The sequence below is a fragment of the Panonychus citri genome, unplaced genomic scaffold (genome assembly GCF_014898815.1).
Source record: "Panonychus citri isolate SS breed McGregor unplaced genomic scaffold, ASM1489881v1 Contig00138, whole genome shotgun sequence".
NCBI lineage: Eukaryota > Metazoa > Arthropoda > Arachnida > Trombidiformes > Tetranychidae > Panonychus > Panonychus citri.
The window spans coordinates 3,655,741-3,680,469 of NW_026515543.1; the positions used below are offsets into that span (position 1 = coordinate 3,655,741).

At 31.4% G+C, this 24,729-nt stretch overlaps 2 protein-coding genes and 1 long non-coding RNA gene across 3 annotated transcripts in view; 2 read left to right on the plus strand and 1 right to left on the minus strand.

Moving 5' to 3' along the window:
• The window catches only part of LOC128393647 (mediator of RNA polymerase II transcription subunit 9-like), a 123,001-nt gene that overhangs the window by 91,465 nt on the left and 6,807 nt on the right, over nt 1–24,729 (minus strand). The window lies entirely within an intron of this gene.
• LOC128393650 (uncharacterized) lies at nt 1,011–4,409 on the plus strand. Its single transcript, XR_008326237.1, has 4 exons — nt 1,011–1,690; nt 1,768–3,010; nt 3,114–3,749; nt 4,117–4,409. It is a non-coding gene; the product is annotated as an uncharacterized LOC128393650 (long non-coding RNA).
• The window catches only part of LOC128393619 (uncharacterized protein DDB_G0283357-like), a 34,760-nt gene continuing 19,591 nt past the window's right edge, over nt 9,561–24,729 (plus strand). Inside the window, exon 1 of the mRNA XM_053353812.1 lies at nt 9,561–12,003. Within this exon, the coding sequence (XP_053209787.1) occupies nt 10,708–12,003 (1,296 nt within the window). The 5' untranslated portion in view covers nt 9,561–10,707. The remainder of the gene's footprint in view (nt 12,004–24,729) is intronic.

Below are 24,729 nucleotides of genomic sequence, written 5' to 3' on the forward strand. Positions count from 1 at the left end.
AATCAACAATTGGTGAATTGATTGTATACCATCAATTCTGTGTCAATGCTGTTAATCATAATGACGATGAATTGATAGTGTCATCCGGCTTGTTGAAAGAGACAAAGTGTCATTAATTGTTTTGTTGTAGGTAGATAATAAAGCAACAATTAAGTCAAGAACACTATTGACCAGTTTTCGGTAATTATCATTGTTTACTATTTGGTAACATAATTAGTAAACGATAATTATTACCATCAACATCATCACCAAGAACCTTTTATGGATTAACCTTGAATGTAAAGGTAACTCAGATAGTGACGATTATTTTGATGACGATCAGTTAACCAAATTATCCAAAATCGGAAAGATAATCTCACACAATCAAATTAATTGAAGTTTCTCTCACATCCTTGAAGATTAACTTGTTGATAGTTGAAGATGTGTTGGGATATTTTAATCACAAATTCCAAGGAGAAACTGTCTCTTTGTTTACATCACATGAAGAATATTGTTTTCTCTTTTATGGATACTATTTAATAACTGAAATTTAAAAGAATTTTTTGATTAATATTAATTTTTGCAGAAAAAATAATTTCTTTCCAAACTTCTCGTCAGATTAAAGGGAAAACCTTTTGCCCAGAGACAAGAAAAAAAAGGTAATAGGGCAAAAAGAAGACCAATCAAAATGTCGGAAGCGAAGAAGAAGAAATTATATAAAAAAAGAACATGATTGTCAACCATATTTATTGTTTACTTACTTGGTCCTTGAAGATGTTCAATTTTTTCATCTTGTTTCTCTTCAATGTAATAACATTCCAAATGATGATGATGATAGTTGGTTAATAAAGAGAGCGAAGAGAAATGTTGATGATGAGAAAAAAATGATTAAAAAACAATCAAAAATGAAACGAAAAAAATGATGAAGAGCCAAGAGAAGAACAGAAAGAAAAGGAAGAGAGAGAGAGAGAGAGAGAGAAAGATCTTCTCATCAATTGGCCTTGATTCTTACCAATCAATTGTCCCAAATCAGATTACATTGATTAATTGTTTTCGTCTGGACACAATTACGATTGAACTTTAATCTCACCATAAAAAGAAAACAATAAATTGGTAACCATTGACTTCGCCGGTCACATGGAATCTCTGCCATTGGTCAATTTTTTTCTTCTCCAATCAAAGAAAAGGGGAAAAGTATTTATGGTAAACAAAAGAACCAAAAATCAAAGAGTTGATATGAAAAAGAAAAAACTAATTAAGGTTAATTTGTTTATTTCTAATTCTTAATTATTCTTTCTAATTGAACTTTTTGTTATAAATTGTGATTATTTCCATGTACAAGTCAAATTAATGTTCATCTCGACGATTAAAATGTTATCTTATGTAATCAACGAGAAACAAATTACTCTTGAAAAAAAAGTGATTACTCTTTTGCTGCCATTTTGTTTCTTGGTAATATTTATACGTTTAGATGGATTAGCTTAATAAAACATGATTATTGTTTGTTAAGTGAACAATTTGATTAATTCCTCTCATATTGATCTACATCAATCATCATCATAACAAGAAGAGTTTTTTTATCGGTCAACATTTTCTGATTCTGAGTGGAGCTAAACAAAGATAACAAGAGCGCTGGGCCATCATTACCAACTCTCTATCATCATCGCCATCTTTTTTTCTGTACTTCTATCATGTTCCAGTAATGAAAAAGGTAATCTTGTTATTGCTTATTATTTATTCATATAACTTATTAATCTTGACCAGTATTTTTTTTCTCGTTCTCTTAAGGTTAAGCCACCCTCATCAAGCAAATGAATCTTCATCATTATCTTGAAACATCAACATGGAGTTGAAAGTAGAAACAAAAAGGAGCAAATTATAAAAAAAGGGAACCACACCAAGAAGAGAGTCTAATCCAACATGAAGTTTACCAGATAAAATCATTCAAAGACTTGCTATATCATCTATACCATCTCATTGTCTATTTTGTGAGTGGTGTGTGTATATGCTATTATTAAGGAGCATCATTCATTTCATTCATTCATCATCATACTATAATCATAATTATCTTCATCCTTTCCTGACCGGATTATACTGGAAACCTCATTGCGGTAACAAAATGATGGAAGTGAAAAACAAAGAAAGGAGAGCTAAAGAATAATAAGAGAGAGAGAGAGAGATAAATCTTGAGAAAACTTCTCTAACCTTTTTCTCTCCACCAACATAATAACACAGTTTCCGCCCTTTCTCAATGGTGTAAGATGACCGATTGATGAACTAATGAGAAGGAGGGGAAAAAATGAGCATCTTAAGGAGAAAGAGAGAAAACTCATCACTGTCTTGATTTTCTTTTATTGCCACTTCTGATCAGGAAATAGTCATAAAAAGTCTTCTCAAGGTCATCATTTTTCATCTTCCATCATCTGTTTCATCTCATTATCATCACCATAGTAAATGATATATATCATGTTACCCGCATCACAATTATCGTTTTGAAAATAGTTCAACAGAACCAATAGAAAAATAATATCAATAATCTAACAATCAGACAAAAAAAAATGATGAAGATAAAATCATCGTTGCATCTTCTCATTCATCTTGATAACTTTTAATTATGATGCTTGTAATATTTGAAATAACCAACTAATGATAATAATCTACTTTAATATTAATTTGAAATCACAATGATTAATCAACTGAATGAATGAGAATAAGAATCAACGGAAATGTTAATTTCTAACCGATTCTTTTCCAATTCATCAAACTGATTTCAACGATCAAATGAAGTTACGATTGTTAAAAAGAAGAGAAGAAAAAAAAAGTAATTTCTTCACTTCCTTTTCCTATTTAATGTTTCTCCATCTTAATATATCTCCACCTCCACCATTCACCATGATGATAATGATACACAAAATTCATCTTCTTGAAAAGGTTGGTCAAAATGATAATCGTTATGATGATGATTAGTATTGAATTAATTTCGAATCACCATCTTTCCGGAATAATCATAATAAATCACATCCGTTCCAAGGTGAGGTTATTATCATCATCTTATTGTTGTTTTAATTCCCACCACATACATAGAAATACATACAACATGCCATTAACAATTAATTCCTTCTATTTTATTTCAGGTTAATCAACAATTTAATCTCCTTGAGAGTTAACAACGAGTTAACAACGAGTAAAAAAGTTTGTGAAAATTATGGTTTACTTTTTGTTTCGTTAATATGGTTCATAAGATTATCACCAATTTCATTGATTGATTTAATCTCTCATTCAATTTGATTATAAATTTCTAATGGAAACAATTAGATTTACTTTTCCCCCCTAATTGTTGTATTTGAGATTTATGATTATTATTGATTGTTCAGTTTTCCTCTCCTGGTTAAAACTTTTACAATCTAATAAATTGTTAAGTGTTAAAAGGCGACTGTGATAATAATCTTGTTAAATCAACTATTAAATCAAAATCAGTCAAATAAATTGTGATTAGTTAAGCTGATTACATGATAAGAAGAATTAGTGAAACAAAAAAAAAGAGATGAATGAATGAAATAGGAAATAAATCATTTCTTATCAATAAGTTAATGATTGATCTGATTACTTGCACTGTGGACAATGTGTAACAATCTTGTTAATATATTAGTTTAATTAGTTGGAAGACAAAAGGTCAATTCAATTAGTTAATTGTGATCCATCACAATTAATGGTTTCCTTTGTTATTTATATATTATGAACAATGAAGCTCATCCAACTGTGATGGAAAGGTAAGTGTAAATGTTAGTTTAATTTAAATTATGATTACTCTTTGATGGAAGATGAAGATTCTGATGATGATCTTCAATTGATACAAAAGTTAATTTAAAAAAGAAGTAAAAAAAAGAAACATTAAGAAGAGAAATGAAAAGATTCTGGAAGAAAAAAAGGTTTTCATCATGTTAACCTTGCGAAATTGTGATGATGGTAAATTATTAGAAAGGGAATTGGGTGTTTCTCAAATCATTTAGACCGAAGATGATGAAGATGATGAAGATGATGGAATGAGAGAGAAAATCTACTCACTGTATTTATAAGAAAATCAGGAAACTTGTTATCATTTTCTGACCACAATTTAACCTTCTCTCTCTCTCTCAGGAAGCTATTAGGTGATGAGGATGATGATCTATTAAACGGAAGAAGAAAAGAAAGAATCAGATATTCGATGAAATTTCAAGAAAAAGAGATTAAATCATTGAAGAATGAAAATTTCTATTGAGTGTCCAACGTAAGAAATGATAATAATCTGGTTGGATTAACAGAAGACCAATTGAATCCATAATAAAATGCTTCTATTCAGTAATCCGTTGATAATTTATAAGAAATTTAATGTACCTGTAATAATGATGATAGAAAAAGAAAATGTATTAGATTAATTAACTTTAAATTGTTCGACATCTAATTATTTTGCTGGAAAAATATTTACGATAATGATAATATTTACCTTTCATACTTGACATTGATGTAATTTCAATAGACTAAAGTTGTTAATTGTTACTTATATCCAGAAGAAAACATAATATTTGTCTTAATTGTTATGGTCAAAGTATGTTAATCAAGGTAATAACATGTAAGATATTCAGAAACGTTCAGGTTAAGGTTAATTTTCATTTTCCTGTTTATGTTGAAATTTATATTCATCGCGTTGAGATTTTACATGAATGAACATCGTTCCCTTTGTATTATCCAGGGTTAGAGGTTAAATATTTACGTTGATTATCAAGGTGTTAGTGAGTAATTAAAGTAAATTAAAGAGTAACCATATCTAAATGTTGTAACCTGTTAGAGAAAATGAGATGAGAATATTAAGAAAAGAGGTTTAGATGATAAACTGAGAGATAATGATGAAGATGAAGATGCCTAAAACTACATTTGATGTAATAGCAACAATTTAAGAGGAAGAGGAAGAAACTTGGAAGATTTTTACAAATTAAAAGTGAATTAAAAAAGTAAACAAATCTACCTAATGAGTTGGATGAAAATTGCGATTAGATTGTGAGACTGTTATTATTATTATTGTGTTAATAGCTTGAAGAAGTAGGAAAATAATAATTATGAGATTATTAAAGAATCTTAATGATAATCAACAATTAATATTCATATTAGATTGTAAGCTAATTGCTTCTCAGATACTATGGTCAGGGAAAATAATGTCAATCCTTAATGGATCATGTTAAAAGTGGCTAAAGGTAAATTGTTATTTAATTATTATTAATTTGTTCTGGTTTTATATTTACATGAAATTGAAATTATGTTACAATTAACAGTAGTTAATTGATTGGGATGAAGATTATGATAAAGAGGATTGATAAAAGTTTTTAAGGAAAAGTAATAGTGAAACAATTAGTCTAATACAATTACCATAATAATCGGTTAGTGAAATTATTACATTAACAATACGAATATGAGATTTTCATGATTTCTGTTGATTGTCATCAATTCTTAATCACAATTAATAGTGTGTGAGTGTATTTACTATTATTGTGATCAAGTGTAGGAGTTTATTCAAAGTCAATGTGAGGTTAAAATGATTATCATTATTGGGAGTAAACATGTAACTTTATGATGCATTAAATTTGATGATTGCTTGTTGATTGTTGATTGTTGATTGTTGTTAAGAGACACTCACACATATATATTGATGTGTATGCGAAAATACAATGTTAATGGTTGTGGAAAATGGTGATCACAATAAAAGAAGTTAAAAAGAAATCAAATTAACTGTCGATTAATGATGACGATTAAATAGATGTTTAAACATTTTGATGGTCGATTTGTCAAGGTTAATTATTTCGTGGACAATAAGGTAAAACTGATTGTTAATTACAATTTACTTGTGGATTTTATCCTCTTGATGGTTAATGGATTCACTTTGGGTGATCATCATCAACAGATTTGATAACCATTTCATCTTGATGAATGTATTTTATCACCTCAATGGTGTTCATGGTAATATAATTGCAACGGTCATTTTAATTTGTTCTGATTATCATCACATTTTGGTGCTGATAATCATCATGATCATGATGCTGGTTGGGGTTGGTGATGATCATCAAGTTTCTATTGCGTTGGTTTCCAAGAATAACCTTAATCTTAGTTACCAGAGGCCTAAAAAAGAAGAAACAATTTCGAATATTGGTCAAAGTCACTGTTCGTTTACGCTACATTAAGATGAGAAAAAAATTCTTGAAAACAAACCTACATGATGATAGATTATGATGGCGATGAGATAATTAATCATAAACAAATTCGACATTGAAACTAATGGCTCAATCTCTCTAATCCAGTTCTGGTGAAGAGAAACTCTTTCCATTGACTATTCCGATTTATTATTTTTCTTTCCATCTAAATGTAACCCTTTTTGACCGTTTAAATCAATTGATGATTAAATTGTTCCATGAGATTAACTATTCAACCTTACGATTAGCAACAATTAAATATTCGATGACAACTTAATTTCCAATCTATTTGTTCATTGTTTTCATCTCTCTCTCTCTCTACGTTGATCTATCTCTTTTTATACCAATCAACCTCATTAATTGTTGTTATCAATTAATCATTTGAGTTAATCATAATTTAGGTTTTCTCCCAGTTTTCTTCATCGTTTTCAGATCATTTCACTGAAGGCCACAAATTATCGGGTACGTTTAACAAGATGAAATATCTGACCTTATCAGGAATCCAAACCGCTACTCTTGACCCTCGCCCAAATAATTATATAATGTATTGGTCAATCAGTACATATATTAACACCTTTAACTTTAAATTGTTTCACCAATTTATATCTATCATTTTTTTTGGTAATCAACAATTAATTTATTGTAGTGTTTCAATCAATCAATTGGAATTGAGTAAATCAAAGACCATCAATAGTTAACTCAATGTTCATTTAAAGATTAACTTATTCACTATTCAATTGATTTTCTAAATCTATTTTTCTGATTAATTTTCACCCAAGAATCAGATCAATTCTCCTTCATGGTAACAGATTAATTGTTTTCTCTTTGATTCATCATCATCACCAAACGTTATTCTCAATGGAAGCAAATATCCATTCAATCAACAAGTGATTCTTACATGAATTACATAAGTTAATTAACTTGACCAACGATCATTTGATTAATGTATTGATCGGAAGGTCAATCAGTTGTTGTGGTCAGTTGATAATCCATACTTTGTTTACATTCAGGCTAAAGATTATCGGGTGGAGAAATTGAAATGCAAATCTTTTGAAGCTTTAATTATACAGTAAATTGGAGAGCTGATTGAAAGCAGTCATCATTTGATAAGCATCTTTATCATCAACATCATTAGAATATCAAACATGATGCTAACCCATTATTCTAATGGTATGTTGATATTTCGCTTTTTTACTTTTTGTTTTCTTCTCCTTTCCCCTGTTCCTCATCATCATCATCATCATCATGAGAGAGACAAAATGATGATGATTCTGTTAATCTCAGTCCCTTTTAAGACAATTAACTCATCTGAAAATCATCAATGACAAAGGTCAACGTTTCGTTTCCTTGTTTTTATATTTAGTCTCTTGTTATGATTCTGGTTTACATTAATTTCGTAAACAATTAGCCTAAATTGTTCATTAGATTTGTTAAATAGTGTTTACGTTGAGACGAAAAGTTTACTATTATCATTTACTATTAGTAAATTGTTAGTAGTTTACTTGACCAAAAGTTAATAACATCGATTGTATTGAAAATATAACAATTATATTGAATAACAATTTACAAAAGTAGGCGAAGAGAGAGAGAATCAAATTTTCTAATAACAATCAATTTAAAAGTAATTTAATTTTCTGTTATTGTTTTTTTCCTTCCTGTTTCTTTTCCAATATAAAACCTCAGTTAATGATCAACATGATACTCATGGTGAAGTCTATCAACTTGTAGCAATTAAATTAGAAAGGAGAGGAAAACAATTAACCATCAACATCTTCAGGGCAATTAGATAATTGTCATCAATGGATTGAGATTAAAAAATCGTTTGAGATCAACACCAAAACACCAGAATCACAATTGAATTGAAAATTAATCAACAACCAAACCAATCATGCAATTGATTAGCCGCAAGCAGAAACATTCAACAATTAATGATTACCAGCATCACAATTAATTCAATATTAAATCAATTGTTAACCATCAAAGGAATCACAATCAAATAACAAACATAATACAAAATTTAAGTTTTAATATCAAACTAAATTATTATATTTCACTTTCATTATCAGTTTCTCATTGATTATCACCAAATTGTTATTTAAATTGCTAAAAAATCAACAATTTGTTGATTAATCTTTCATCATCATAAACTATTGATAATTAAACTCTTGATTACACAAACTAATAGATTCAGTTAATTATCATCAATTTTATTTGATTATTGTTCTGTTGGGTGTTGAACGATCTCGAAGAAAACAAAATCAACTAATTGTGATAATCAAACCTACTTTTTGTCATAAATGAAATAACCCCAAGCAATATACTAATCATAATGTTAATCAAACTGAAAGTAACAATATAATTAATAAATTTGATTGGCCTTTGATTTGATTGTTTTGATTTTGGGTGTTGAATTGTCTGATTTATCCTCAATCAGTTTCGGATTTTGTTAATTTTTATGCTTCTCTTTTATTCAATTTGTAGGTTTGGCTTTTTGATTATTATATTAATCATGATTTAACTTTCGTAATCATCATCATCAACATCAGCATAATCATCGTCTCTGATTAATTGTAATAATCAAATGACCTACAACTGAATTATATTAACCAATAATTAATGATTAACCTTTTCCCTGACAGTTGATTTAAATTAATTGATTGGGGAAAAAGTTTTGTTTTTATTTTCATCAATGAAACTTGATTAAAACTAATTGTTGTCAATGGAACCACAAACTCATCATTAACAATTGCGAGTATTGAATTTAAAAGTTACTTCAACAATTAACAAGTTAATAGTTAATTGTGATATTGTATTTATATAACAATAAATGTGATTCATTTCTCTCCGATTGTAAATTAAATTTACAATGTAAATTTTTGGATTGTTAATTGTTGATGAATGATTATATTAACTAATTACAAATTCTTCACCAGGAATCATTTCATTTTTCATTTAATCACTTTTTCCTATTCTTAATAGTAAACAATATGATTAAGACAATTATCTTCTCGTTTATTAATACTCATCAAGAATAATTAAGTTAATCATTTGTTTGCCGAATCAAAAATTGAATTGAATTAAATTTAATTCCCTTTTTTTACTCATCAACATAAACAAACATTATTATTATCACGTTAATTGTAACATAAATATTATCGTATAATATTAACAATATTTTTCTCCGTCATAATTACAGTTTTAATTGTAATCATCACCATGATCATAATAGGGAATCATAATAACAAATTAACGGTAAAAAACAAAACAAAATATTAATAGTAACAAAGTTTTCATTTACTCAACAATTAACAGTATTTAGAAGCTCAATTGATGGAATGATTTAAATTTCGAGAATCGATTTTGTTTTTCCAATTCAATGAATTAACTTTAATTGAAATAATTAAGAAAGAAAATGATTTAACTGTGATGGCGAATTGAGACAAAATCAATTTTCTCATTATTGTTATGATAAATTATTGTTTTCGTCTTAATAACGATAATGATAGTGAATTAAAGCTTCCGCCCAGTTGATTGTTCCAATTCTGTTCTTGAAATTGAGGCTCTGGTGACACAATGGAGTTTGAAGATAAAACAAGAAGATGATGAGAAGATTAAGAAAGAGAAGGAGAATAAAAGAAAGAAGAGAGAAAGAGAGAGAAGAGAGAGAATTGAAATCGGGGGTGAGAACGAAAGAGAGAAAAGATTTATCTGAATGAATAAAGTTCTGTATGTAACCGGTCTTGGCATCGATTCTAACTCAGAATTTCTCATTCTTTTTTTCTTCTCTTTATTTTCTCTCTTTCTGCTCACTTTTCTCTCTAATTTCAGCTCCCTCGGTTACCTGATCTTCCAAATGAACAGTCAATCCAGTTTGTAACTTGATTGTGTTGGATTAACATCAACACAACAACGATTTCGTTCTCGTTGTGTTTATGTAACTTTTTCTTTCAAATTCTAATCAATGATAAACAATGTTCACAGTTTTCAATCAAGGATCAATATTGTTGTTACTATTTGAATTAACATGGAAAACTCATATTACTTTCAACAGTTGGAATTGAATAAACAAGTGACCATCATCATCATCATCCGATCCTAAGACTGACCATTACAATGTATTTCTATTTTTATATCTAATCAATTAAGTTACATTGTTTATCTTATCAACTTCATATTGATTAGTTTTATAATTTTCTACAATTAAAAACAACCAATATGATGATTAACTCATTTTCCCAGCCAAGGAATCAAAAGTTAACCTTTTGTGATCGTTGTGATGAAAATGTTTCACTTTTTTATTCAAATTTCTGTCAACAATGAGTTTAGATTATAATTGTTGATTATCATTTGTAAATCCATCATCATCATCATCATCTTAATCATCTCCTCGATTTGTAACCTTTCACCTCTAGTCTTCATATAAATCATATTCTGGTTGTTTATCCATCATAAAAGTGAACAGAAAAAGTTTCGGATTTAACATCATCAATCAACTAATTGCTACATCAACATGGATGCCACAGCCTATGGTTGGTTATCAAACTGTGCCTTTGCCCCGGCCATTGGTGCCCTCACTGTGTGGATATTGTTTATGTTTAATATTTATCGTTCTGAATGGAGAAATGTTGATATTTTTCTGGTTCTAATTACGATTCAACAGTTACTTTCCTGTTCATCCATTTTCGCCTATTCCCTTGTTAATATAATTCGCTCCCGGGTCGAAACCTCATGTAATTTAACCGTATGGTCATTGACCACTTTACGAATCTTCCAATTGTCCACCATAGGTTCGCTTGCTATGGACAGAGCATTGACCCTTAAATGGCCTTACAAGTATCGATTTAGTGTTCGTTCAAATCAAATTTGTTACCATATTGTTGTGATCGCCCTCATGTCGGGCTTAGTTGGTGTTGCCGGTGTTTTTGCTCGAGTCTCACCAATATTTCAACAATCATCATCTGTAACTTATTCATCCTCATCTTCATCGCCATTGTCTTCAACTGTATCAATAGCATCAACAACACCAATACCAACAACATCACCATTGTCAAATTATCCTAAAATTTTGACAACAACAACAACAATGCCAATCAATTATACTCAATCATCATCAACTTTAATCATTCCCATTAATTCATTGATGAATCAACAAGTTTGCAGTTTAAATCCATTAGCATGGGACATTAGGTTCAACCTTTTCTTTACTTGTCTCTGTGGTTTGATCACTTTGATTACTTTATCATCATTTGTTTACATTGAATGTAACCGTGATACAAATGATTCAAGTCGATCGACACCAAAGTCCAAAATGTTGCCAAATTCCCGAATCTCTTCATTTGGTGACCTTGCAGTTGAAAACCTTGGTTCTAATGAAGCGATAACGACCAATAACACCAATACCAATAAATATAATAACCATTCACCCGGTTCATTGGGTGGTAATGGCGGAAATGGTAATGGTGGTGTCGGTGTCGGTGTCGGTGTGGGTGTTGGCATTAATCCTGGAAACGGAATAACCTCTGGAAGCCACAATAGTTTACAAAGATTTTACAGTATTAGCAAAGAGGATTCTCGTCTTCATCCTTCATCAAATCATCATCATCAACAACAACAACATCTTCACAACCATTCAAAACTCCACTCAAATCATTCATTCAACAAACACCACAATTATCCTCAACATCATCCGCATCCTCATCATGGTAATAACAATATACTCAACCACATCCGATCATCTGATATGAGATGGGCTGTTGTTGTTGCCATTACAAGTTTAAGCTACGCTGTTAATCAAGGACCATCACTGGTAAGTACAAATTGAAATACTCTCCTAAACTGGACAACAACAATTAACTTAAATTGTTCATCTAACCCTTAAAATTATCAGAGTAAATTAGAAAAAAGAAACAAGGTCATCAAGGGTCAGTACTTAAGCGTTTAAATGTAATTCCCGCTTTCAACCTATTGGATTAACAGTTTTTTAATCAGTCCAAATGATTCACGATCATCATGGTGATCAAATGATGATTATCATCCAATCAACAGTTAAAACAATACGTTGAGCGGTAAAAGAGATCACAGTTTGTTGGCCTTTTTATTACCGTTTTCATTTATATAATTTAACAACAATCAACAACAACAGGATGATAAAGAGAAAGAAAGAGAATGAGAGAGTATAATTAACACACAATCAAAAGAGATCACTAATTACTAATTAAAAGTGTTCAAAAAGTGTAAAAAAAATTAATAGCAACCGAGGAGGGAAAAAGTGTCTCAGATCAATTCAAAGAAGCGAAGAGACAACAAAAAGGAAAAAAGTTTTTTTTTCTGGTTTTCACCAAATTACTTCAATCTACTGAATAGCGATTGAACTTTTGTTTGATTAACCATGATAAATATTCATCTCTTCATGATTGATTTTGCCTCAAGTTCAAAGTATATCACCATTATTAATAAATCAACACCGTTCAATGTGGATGTGGTTAATATCACCTTAAGTATTACACGTACACATTAAACAGCAACAAAAACAACAACAGCGATGATACAACAATGATAACAGTTGATGATGATGATGATGATGATGGTATTAGTCGTATGGAACGATGATGGTTGGAAGAACCAGGAGAAGATGAAAAAAAGAAAAGGTTAGAAAAGGTAAAATGATAATAGAAAGAGTTGCAAGGCCATTTTTCAGGCCTCGAAAAAATTGACTTAATGAGCCATTGGAATAAAAGATGATGAAAAAAAGTGAGAGAGAAAGAGAGATGAATGAAAAAAAAAGAATAGAAAAGAAAGTTGCTCAGCCAGATTCCAATGGCGAAATTATAATGAATCCAAGATTCATAGTTTGAAATATGAAGAAAATCTTTGGAGTGTTAAAAATGATCTCGTCTTCTTTTTATCTTCATCACTATCAACATCACCTTCTCTCACTATTTCATTATTAATCATCTTTTGTTTCATCTTTACAATTGAATTTCATTTTCTCTCACTATCCACTGACCTCTCAGTGGATTTATCTTCATCTTCATCATCAAAACAGTGATGCTGTTGACTTTTACATTCCCAAAGTTTTATCAATGGGAATAGTTTCAAGGTTATGATCGTAATCATGATAATCTCTCTCTCTCTCTCTCTCTCTCTCTCTCTCTCTCTCTCTCTCTCTCTCTCTCTCTCTCTCTCATTCTGATAACTTGTTTCAAACTTGTTCCCCTCTCATCTCTCCCATGCTCTCTTGGTGCCTATTATACCTTTAGCTTAATTAATAACATCAACCACCCAGAGTTGATTATCTTTCTTGTGTTTTCTAACTTCCTTAATCATTTAATCCTAATCTAAACTCCCACTCACCTACACAATTGCAAAACTTTGATACTTTACCATTAATCAGAATCAATTAACTATTAATCACAATTTAATTGACTGATCATTATTATTTGTTTACCTTTTTCAATTTCGGTTTTATAACTGATACAGTGTGTTCACGAATAATGTGCTAGGGTTTGATTGTTAATAACATTTTTATTTGATGTCCGATTCAAAATTACTTTTCAAATTTAGATTCAGCAATGTTGAATTAGCTGATTGAGCACCTTCACAACATAAAATCCTTTACCACCGCGCTGTGAAACCTGATCGACGCTAGTGGTCATTTTCGGCTCAATTAACAGTAGCAACCTCATAATTCTTTGAATTGAGATAAAAACTCAACCACTTAATACAAAATAATAAATTTAGATTCATTTTGTTCATCAGTTCATAAGCAACAAAATAAGACTAAAAAGTACTAGTTGTCAGTACCGAATTCAGAGAAATTCCGATTATTCATTCCAATGAGTCATGAATCTTCAGATTTCAAAAATTGTGATAAAAATGAAAGTAGGGAAAATTCAATTGAAATCTCAATTTTATTTGATAGCTTATCTGAAGACAATTACTTGATGAAAATTTCATCGAGTTTCTTACGCGAATAAAAAAAATATCGAGACCTAGCACGTTTTTCGTGAACACACTGTATAATACAATTAAAAAAGAAAAGTTTTCTAATAAAATTTAATCAACTCTTAATAACTTGAATGATTTAGTAAATTAACTTGATTATCTCTCAGGTTAATATTGATTCTGGTTTAATGACATTTTAAATCTCTGGTCAATTTTTAATGGTTTATACAATTAACTAATGATGAGATGTCCTTTTTTGGTTTCTTAATTGTGACCAGTTATTTTTTTTAATCTTGTTGCTGTTTAGTTAAATTATTTGAACATGATTAACAAGATACTTTGCCAATTGCTTGATAATAATAATTATCATTAACAATTTAGCAAACACGCAAATGAAAAAAAAAGTATACAAGTTAACACAATCAACTTCCTCCTTTGCCTAAGGCTTAATCAATCAAACAACAATTTAATCGTGATCAGCTGATGATGATTTTAATGAAAACAACAATAATTAAGCCCTAACTCAACAAATTATCATCATAGTTTTATCATATTAATTTTATTTTATCCCAATGATAGTGATTAAAACGATTCGTTAAATAATTTATTTAATAACAACGATAAATGTTTGTAAACAATTAAAGTTAATTGTGTGTGATTTTCTGCACAATAATTTGATTTTTCTGTGAGTTGATCATCTGTGGTTAATTGTTGTCATGTAACTAACACGATTAACAATTGTTACTTTTCAATTGCCAATGATAAGAAATTTAATTGTAATTAGATTTTAATTTCTTTCCTTTGATTGTAATTAACTCTCCTCTCATTCAGTTAAACTTTAATTCTGTTTATATTGTGCAAATGATTAAAGATTAAAATGATTCTATCAACTTAATACTCCCTTTCTAGTAGATTGTAAATATTACTTGAAGCAGATTGTGTTAAACAATTAACTTTAAATGATTTATAATTAACGTTCGGAGAGAAAAATTTGATTAATTGTGTAACTTATTATATTGTTTTCCTATCAAAATTATGTAAAATTTCATCATCAACTTAATCATCATGATTATGATTAAATCCTTAAAATTTGTGAGCGTTCAATTGAACAGTCTAAGTGTACATTGTATCAGCCTAAGGTTAATTGTGATGATTAAGATGATGATGATTGTAAACTTAATTTGTCAATTGACGATTTGTACTGAGGAACACGAGGATCAACTATGTTAGTGAATTAGGAACTTTTATTTAACAGAACACAAAAGGGTTGATTTGATTAATTATACAACTGAGTTAAGAAACTGAATTTGTGAGAAAAGGGTAAAGGGTATTTTGAGGTTAAAGTAACATAGAAGAAGAAATTGACAATTTTGATGTGGATACAAAAGCTATTATCAAAGACTTAGGTCCTTTGTCTTTGGTTTGGCTTTAAATACTAATTTTAAAAGGTCTCGTGGGTATTGATAAGATTATACAAAATGGTGGATTAAATGATTAAAGGGAAAGTAATAGTTGATGTACTCATTATCAACTATTGCGTAATCCTTACAGAGCCCTCAACTTATCGTTACTTTCGGGTGTCAAAGGAATCTATTGAATTTTGTCACTACAGTGCCAGAAATGAGATAGATTCAAATGCCCCGAAATTAACGTAATTGTCGATCTCTTATTAATTTTGGTCGCTTCTTGAATTTGTTGAATATGGTGAGATCCACTTCCGAAAACGGCGGTCTAAGGTCCTCAGATCCGTCACACATTTTGGCCTCATCATATGAAGATGCTGGTTTTCCTATTGGTCTTTTACGAACTTGCATTGGCCAATCTTGTAAAATTTCCATGATGTTTTTCACTAGTTGGCTGAATTGTCGATTGTAACCATAATTTAAATAAGGATAAGGTCGCACGTACATTGGATGTTCGATGGCTTTACAATGAGTCTTTTCAAACTCAACATGATCTATCATGTAAGCCCACATGGTGAATCCAGCGTCAACAATTGGTGAATGTTCTTTCTCTTGGATAATTAATCCGAAAAGGGCAAAAATTATATATTTTAGACCAATTGATGTTGTGTTATATAAACACTTATAATAGACATTCACATCTCGAACTTTGGGTCTAATTAAATCCCAATCGTCTTCAGAAAATCCTATACTAATAAAATCGTTGACTCCTCCACACGCAAATAATGTCCATTGTATTGAGAATAGCGATCACTTTTCTCTTCGCAACTTGCCAAGTATCACAGCCACGAGTTTGTTCAAATGTCAATCCATGAAAATTGTTCCAATTGCCATTGCTTCTTTTGGATACCTGATGATACCATTGAACAATTGATTTTTCAAAATCTACGATTCCAATCCATATTGGAAGAGATCTTTCACCAACTTGAGTTTTAACTTGCTTTTTCGATGTCCATTCCACAGACATTTTCTTTTCTTTCTGAATTCTTTCATTGCTTCTGACAATTCTTCCTTTATGGACACAATTCGAAAGACTGAACACTTCATTTGGATTACTATGAGTCTCTAACCACTTTCTCTTTTCTTTCTTCTTCAACATCCTGTTTTCAATTCCTTGTTCTTTTCCTTGTTCCATTTCTTTCGTCTCTTGATTAAAACTCGTTTTCTATCTGGCGGAATTGTTGGATCTTTTCGATATCTGAGATTGGTTTCACTTTGCTCTTCCTCTAACTGGAGTATCTATCTCTCAACTCGGCACTTATCTCTTGGGGCACAGTTACGACTCGGAAAAGGTCCTATTTCCTGGTCAAGAACTGAGTCCCAATCTACAAGAGGTGTACCAACTTTAATAATACACATGATGGATCCCATTCACCCCATTCACTTGGCTTTTCAATTTCGATTGAAGATGATGTTGAAGGTTGAGGTTCCATCGTTGAGGGTAACTTACTAACTGATGAGTGTTTTGATCGTCTTCGCTTTTATTTGATTTTTGGCTTGAAGTTGATTGGCTTGATTGCGCTTCGATATCTGAGTAAATAAGGATATCATTTGACGGATACCAAAATTTGGCTTTTCATTTGGCTGAGCAAGAGGTCCTTTTGCTTTACCAAATGAACTTGAACTCACTGCAATTCGATTGCTAGAGTTACCGATTTGGTCACTTATCACATTACTTTTCCTTTAATCGCTGTAAATGGAGAGTTTAATTCAACAATGTTTGGATATTGAATCATAAGTCGAATATCAAAAGCTTGACAAAATCACTAATTGTTTTAATGGATTGTCTTTTCCTTCCAATGGCGGAATCACAGCGACTTTATCTTTCTGTCTCAGAATTTCTTGATTTTCCTTAACATATTTCATGATTGAATTTACTCTGAGTTGGTTACTTTGACAGGACTGGAGGTGCTTCAGTACATCAAAGTAATTTCCTTTTCTTCACAGAAATAGTTTCGGCAATACACTTGAAATTTTCCAAACATTTCTATCTCATCACCATTGATTATCATCACTTTGGCTAAAGGGTTACCTAACAAACCAGGCAATCGAACTGTTTGCCTACCAATTGATTTAAATCAATTTCTTTCTTTCCTTCTCATGTTGTTGATTCTAATCAATAGTTTCAAACAATCACGACAATAATACTTTTACAATTTTGACATTTATATGGATGAGCTGGAACGTGTTCACAAAATCGACAAGCGATTGAGATCAAATACTTGGTTGTGTCTTGTTTTGGTAGCGTCACAAAAATCAGTCCATGATTTATTTCATCTAATGAGATCTCGTTCCAAGTCTTACCAAAGTGTTTTTCGATTCTTTCTCTAATCAGAATTTCAACTGATTCTCTTGACACTTGCCAATGTTCATCTAATTTTTCCATGATTTGAATTTAGTCTTGGTCAATCTCAAGAAAAGGTCCTTTCCTGTGATTGACTTCACTATCCAAAGATGAATTTTGAACGATGAGATGTTTCGGATGAACGGCTTTTGATTGTTGAATCAAATTGATTTGAATTGATTGTGTGATCGAAAGAGGTCCTTTTTCGATTATCACAATTTGTTCAAATTAAAACACAAAATTTTAAAAGAATTAAACACAAAATATTCACAAAATCAATTATGTTGACCACGTTAAGATGATTAAGGGTTAAAACAATTGACTTAATTTAGAATAGAATTTAAAGTGAGCGACAGTGGCGACACTTGTTCTTTTCTCTTTAAGTCTTCACTTTCCCTCTTTGTCTTTAATTTGAATCAATCACTGATTCGCCATCTTGGTTATCTTGTTTGTGTATTTAAATTGATCTTAATTGTTGTTGTTTTTGTTAACAATTAACAATTTTGTCAATTTTCTGATGGATCAGAGGTCCTTTGATCCAACATCTAATTGTCACATTGTTAAGATAATTAACATTGTTAACTTAAAAGCTTTTAGCTTTTCAAATGTGTCAATTCATCTTGTTACTTTAAAGAAAACATGTTAGTAGGATTGTAATATGTTAGTGATTAAAAGCGTAATTAGTTGATTTTGTTAATTTGGATAATTTTGAACGAGGTCCTTGTTCAAAATTATCAAATTAAAGTGTTAATTTTCTTGTTCTTGTTTCCATTCGGTGTTCTCTCTTATATTCTTTTCGCTTATAATTTCTTTTCTTTTTACTCGTATCTTCTTCTCTTTCTGATTTCTCAGATTCCTTCTTTTCCATCTCTTTCTTTTTCTCGATTTCACCTTGTCTTTTAGGTAACACGGATACGATTTCTTTCGGTGTTATTTCCATCGACTCTTTTGGCTTTTCCATTGAGAAACGAGGTCCTTGTTTCTCTTTGGAATTAGCGTCACATTTATCTCTTTCTTTCTGAATTTCTTCAGTTATTTCTATCTCTTCTCTGTTCTCTTTTTCTTTGTCACCTTCTTTTTCACTTTCTTTTTCTTTCTCATTTTCTTCATTTTCTTCATCAATTTCGGTGTCACTGGTCTCATTCCAATTCGATTTTTCGACGTTTTCCTTTTGCGACGGTTGAACATTCTTCTCAACTGCTGAAAGAGGTCCTTTTTCGGCAGTTTCAGTCTCTGTTTCAGGCTTCCTGATTGAAGGATATTTCTTCATGATACTTTGATAATTATCAGGAAATTTTCCAATGATCTTCTTTATCCTTTCATAGTTGAAGACTTTTATCTTCCTCGTGTAAACACAGATTAACCTTGCCGTTGATTCAAAGGTATCTAATACAATGTATTTACCAGAATACTTTTGTTTCATGAATGCTGGTCCTGTGGTGTACGGAATTGGTTTTACTCTTGCTAAATCTCCTCGTTTTAAATCAGGTTCTTTTTGTTTCAGATTTCTTTCATTTGCCATCTCTTGAGATTTAGATTCGATTTTCTCTTTGATTTCTAATCTCTTCGCTTCAATGTCTTTCTCTTTGTAAAGAGGATCGATTTGAAATTGATTATGAATCAAGGACCTCGGTTCATAATTATAAAGAAGCTGAAAAGGTGAAACTCCCAATTCGCTTCTAATTGTATTATTATAACTAAACATAAATGTTTGTAAGTAGACGTCCCATTCATAATCTTTTTCCGTGTAGATCCCCATTCGAACCTTTATTTCACGATTGAGTCTCTCTACTAGACCATTTGTTTGAGGGTGATACGGCGTTGAATTGATGAGTTGAATTTTGTTCTTTTCAGCGAATTGTTTTACCTCCTTTGACGTGAAGATTTGACCGTTGTCACTTTGTATCACTTTCATTCTTCCAAACGTATTGATGATTGCTTCTAGGAAATTAATGACATCCTTGCTTGTACCTTTCTTGAATGGCTTAGCCATACCGTATCTCGTAAAGGTATCAGCTGCGACTAATACAACTTTGTTTCCACTTCTTGATTCAGTGAAAGGTCCTATCATATCAATCTGGATTCTTTCCATCGGATTGTTTGGTAATTTCATTCCTCTCGCTCTTCCTTCTTTATATGTTTTCACTTTATATTGTTGACATTTATCACATGCTGCGACTTTTTGTTTGATGATTTCGTCCATTTCTGGAAACCAGAAATCTTGTTTGATCTTTTGAATTGTTGGCTTCGAGCCAAAGTGACCCGCTTCCATTACCTCATGGTACTGTTGAAATACGAAGTCGATAAGACTATCAGGCAAATAGAATCTCGGCGATCCATCGTTCATTAGTCTATACAAAATTCCTTCTTTTATCTCGTAGTTTTTCCTTTGTTTACCATCTTGAATTTCTCTTTTTAACAAATTACATCTTGAATCTTTTTCTTGCTCTCTTCTGATCTCGTTCTCAGATTCTTGAGGTATTTTAGGTGCTTTCAATTGTCGTATGAAATTTTTCTCTTGAACAGAATCAAGAAAATCAAATTCTCTCACGATATTCAAGAGGACCTTTTGAGTATCTTTGTTGAGTATTTCGATTTCTTCTTTCAGTTCCATATCCTCCATTATGATATCGTCTTTACTATATTTAATATAATTAAGATATTTATCAAAATGATCGTCTCTCATCTCTCCTTTTTGTCTATGGGCCCATTCATTTGAGCGAGAAAAACAATCGGCTGGATGAGATTCTCCTTTGAGATATTCCACTTTGAAATCGAACTCAGCCAAATCATGCTGCCAACGCATAATTCGAGGGACCTTGAATTGTGTGTTTTTGAGCTCACAAAGAGCGTGATGATCTGTTCTTACAACAAATGATTTGTGTCGTAAGAAATGAGCAAATTTTCTACACGCGTGGACTACAGCAGCGCATTCTTTTTCTGTTGTATGCCAACTGTACATGTACTTTTGCAATTTACCACCAAAGAAATAGATTGGATTCCATTGTCCATCTTCATCTTTTTGTGTTAGAATTCCACCGATCGCCACCGCTGAAGCGTCAACCAATATTGCTGTTTCTCTATCTGGATAAAAATGTGTTAATAGGCATTTCTTTGTTAGTGCATTTTTAAGCGTATTCCAACTTTCTAACGTTGCTTTTTCCCATTGAATTGGTAGTCCTTTATACTTTTTCTTTATTAACTCTTGTAACGGTGCTGCTATCTTTGCATAGTTTTCCACAAATCTCGAGAAGTAATTGAATAATCCAAGATGTGATCTCACTTGACTCTGAGAAGACGGAGGATTGAGGGCCTTAATCCTTTCGATCTTCTTTGGGTCAGGTTGAACTGTTCTTCCTGACACTAAATGTCCTAGACATACGATTTTTGTTGCTCCCGCTTGGAGTTTTTCAATTCGATTTTTGAAGCCATAGATTTTCAATGCACCAATTACTTTCTTCATGTTTTCACAAAGCTCGTCGATCGTTTTACCGTAGATGACAATGTCATCGAAATAACCAAAGCAGCAGGTATATTTTAGTTCTCCAAGAACTCGATTAATTACCTCCTGGAAATAAGATGGTGCGTCAGCCAAACCCATCGGCAATCGCTTATACCGATAACAACCATCTTCTGTGACAAAACTTGTTTTGTCTCTTTCACTTTCTGGTATTTCTAACTGGTAGTACCCTTGGGCTAAATCTAGAGTTGTGAAGTACTTGTTTCCTTTTAATTGATTAATTGCATCGTCGATGTTGGGAATAGGAAATTTTCTTTTCTGAATTAGTTTATTCAGTTCGACATAGGATGTAACCATCCGCCAAGTACCATTGGTTTCGGTACCACGAACGCAGGGGCTCCACCGCCTACATCTGAATCTTCTATTATCCCATTTTCCTTGAATTCTTTAATTATTTTTCTCATCTCTTCTTTCATTTTCTCGCTTGATCTAAATGGTTTCGACTTTGGAATTGGTTTGTCGCCAATATCAATTTTGAATTTTGTTACTGATGCTGGTACCAATCCTAAATCGAATTTACTTGAAGAAAAAGATCCTCTTTCTTCTGATAGCACTTTGAAAATTTTTAATTTCTCTTCTTCACTCAGCTCAGGATTAATTTGTTTGTAAAGTTGTTGTTCCAAATTATGAATTTCATCCGGTAAATCCAAACTTGTTTCTTTAAACTCTTCGATTTTGTTGATTAAATTACTTGCATTTTCTGCGTAATTGTCTTGAAAATGTTGAATGTAATTGACACGTAATGAGTTGATTTGAGGTATTAACTTTTTATCAATCGTGTTGTTCACTTGATGATTTGATGGGTGATCTTGATGATTGGGTTGTTGAGTAATGAGGTCCTTATTACTCATCAATCGTAAATAACTCATGTTATAATTGTCCACATACCACGATTTGAGTAATAGTTCAATTTCACTTAAACTTGGTTTTTGAATTTTCATTTTGTAATCTTGATTCAAATCTTTTTGTTTTAATGAATAGGGCTTACCTAATCCATTGGTAACAATTATTAAATATGTAGCTTTAATGATGTTTTCACCAAAGAGGATATCATTAGATAATCCATCGATCACAAGCTACTAAAATCTTTGGGATGTTGTCCAAAACACTTTCAATGGCACAAACCATTCACAATTGATAATTGTTTGATTTGCACTTAGAAATCTTAATTTGTGAGGGTAGGCCAATAGTCCAAGTTTAATCGCGAGGTCCTTGCTAATTAAACTTGTACAGGCTCCCGTATCAAACATTCCATCAAATTTAACTTCACCGATTTGTAATCTCATTGTTGGATGTCTAGCATCAGATGAATTAATTGTGCTTTTTGTCGCAATTAATTTTGTTGATGTGATGCTACCTTCACTCATTGGTTCATCAATTTCCACATTGTTTACTTGACCTTCGATTTTTCGAGGGTTTGTATTTGGCTTATTGATGCGATTTGGTCTTTTGTCTGGATATTTAGTCCAACAATCTTCTTCCTCGTGACCAATCTTCTTACACGAGTTACACACTTTGTCATTTGATGTCCTTACTTGACCTTGTTGACCTTGTTGACTCTGATTTCTCACATATTGACCAGGGCGATTGTTTCTCGGATTGTTACGGTTTAATTGATCTCTTGATCTTTGTTTTTGCCAATGTCCAATGACTTTTCTTTTGATTTTCTCAATATCAAAATCTAAACTTTCAGGTATAATTTCATTCTGAATGTAGTAAGGTAAAGATGATAATAAGGCGATAGTCAAAGTTTCAATACTTGCTGTTGGGTAGATTATTTTTAACGCTGTTTCGATTTTTGAGAAATGTTCCTTTGGATCATTTCGATTATCATATTTCTTTTGTAGAACTATGTAAGCAGCTTCTGCTTTTTCACTTGATGTAATTGTTGAATTTATCAATTTTTCTTTCCATTCATCATACTGAATCCATGGAAATTCACTTCTTAGATTCTCTGCTCTTTCTCTTGCTTCATTTTCTAGCAAGACTGTGATATGTTCAATCCAGGATTGTTTGGTTGGATCTAAGGTCCTCAGATCGTATTCCAAACTCCTGATGAAATTCACAAATGATTGTTTTCGTTGTTCGCCATTTCTTTCTGTTGATTCTTTGCAACACTTGTTGCTGGGCAAAATTAATTGACTTTCTCTTGATGTCGATTGATTCATCTTTTCAATCGTTCCATCATTGATGATTTCTCCATGGTTGAAAATCGATTGGCTAATAGAGTAGCGAACGCTGAAGGTAATCCAATATCGTCCTCTAGTTGATTTTTGTATAAGTCGTGAATTGATCTAGACTCTTGAAACCTTTTACTAGTAGCAGGATTAACGTATTGAAATCCAACCCCATTTTTCGCAATTCGATTCCATCAATCCATTTAATCTGGTATGTCCTCCTTGAATCGATCTCAAATTCATCAGGCACATCACCATTGTTTTCAAACATAAATTGTATTAATTGAGATTCCCAAATCTCTTTTTGAAGCATACCATTTGTCTTTTGACTCGGGTTCTTTATTCCCCATTCGATTGATATACCAATCAATTCATTTCGGGTTATTTGTTCAAGCGCCTTCATGGCACATAATCTGGTAATTTTCCATGTTGCTTTTCTTAGTCTCTTTTCACTCAACACAAATTGTTTTTGGAAGGTTAACTCACTTAGATCAAATCGAAAAATTGATTTGGAATATCGTCTAAAGGTCCTCTAGACTCTCTAAATCAATTTTTATCAAAACGACACGTTGTGTCACTTATAGTGTTTGTTATTAAGACAGCGGAAAAGGAAATGGAGTTTTCAGTAAAGAATAAGACTCAATTTCTTTGTTTTCTTTGCTGATGTGGCCACTAGTTGTTCACTAATGAAGCAGAGGCATCTCCACCATTTTGTAAACTTAATTTGTCAATTGACGATTTGTACTCGAGGAACACGAGGATCAACTACAGTTAGTGAATTAGAACTTTTATTTAACAGAACACAAAGGTTGATTTGATTAATTATACAACTGAGTTAAGAAAACTGAATTTGTGAGGAAAAGGGTAAAGGGTATTTTGAGGTTAAAGTAACATAGAAGAAGAAATTGACAATTTTGATGTGGATACAAAAAGCTATTATCAAAGACTTAGGTCCTTTGTCTTTGGTTTGGCTTTAAATACTAATTTTTAAAAGGTCTCGTGGGTATTGATAAGATTATACAAAATGGTGGATTAAATGATTAAAAGGGGGAAAGTAACTAGTTGATGTATGACTCATTATCAA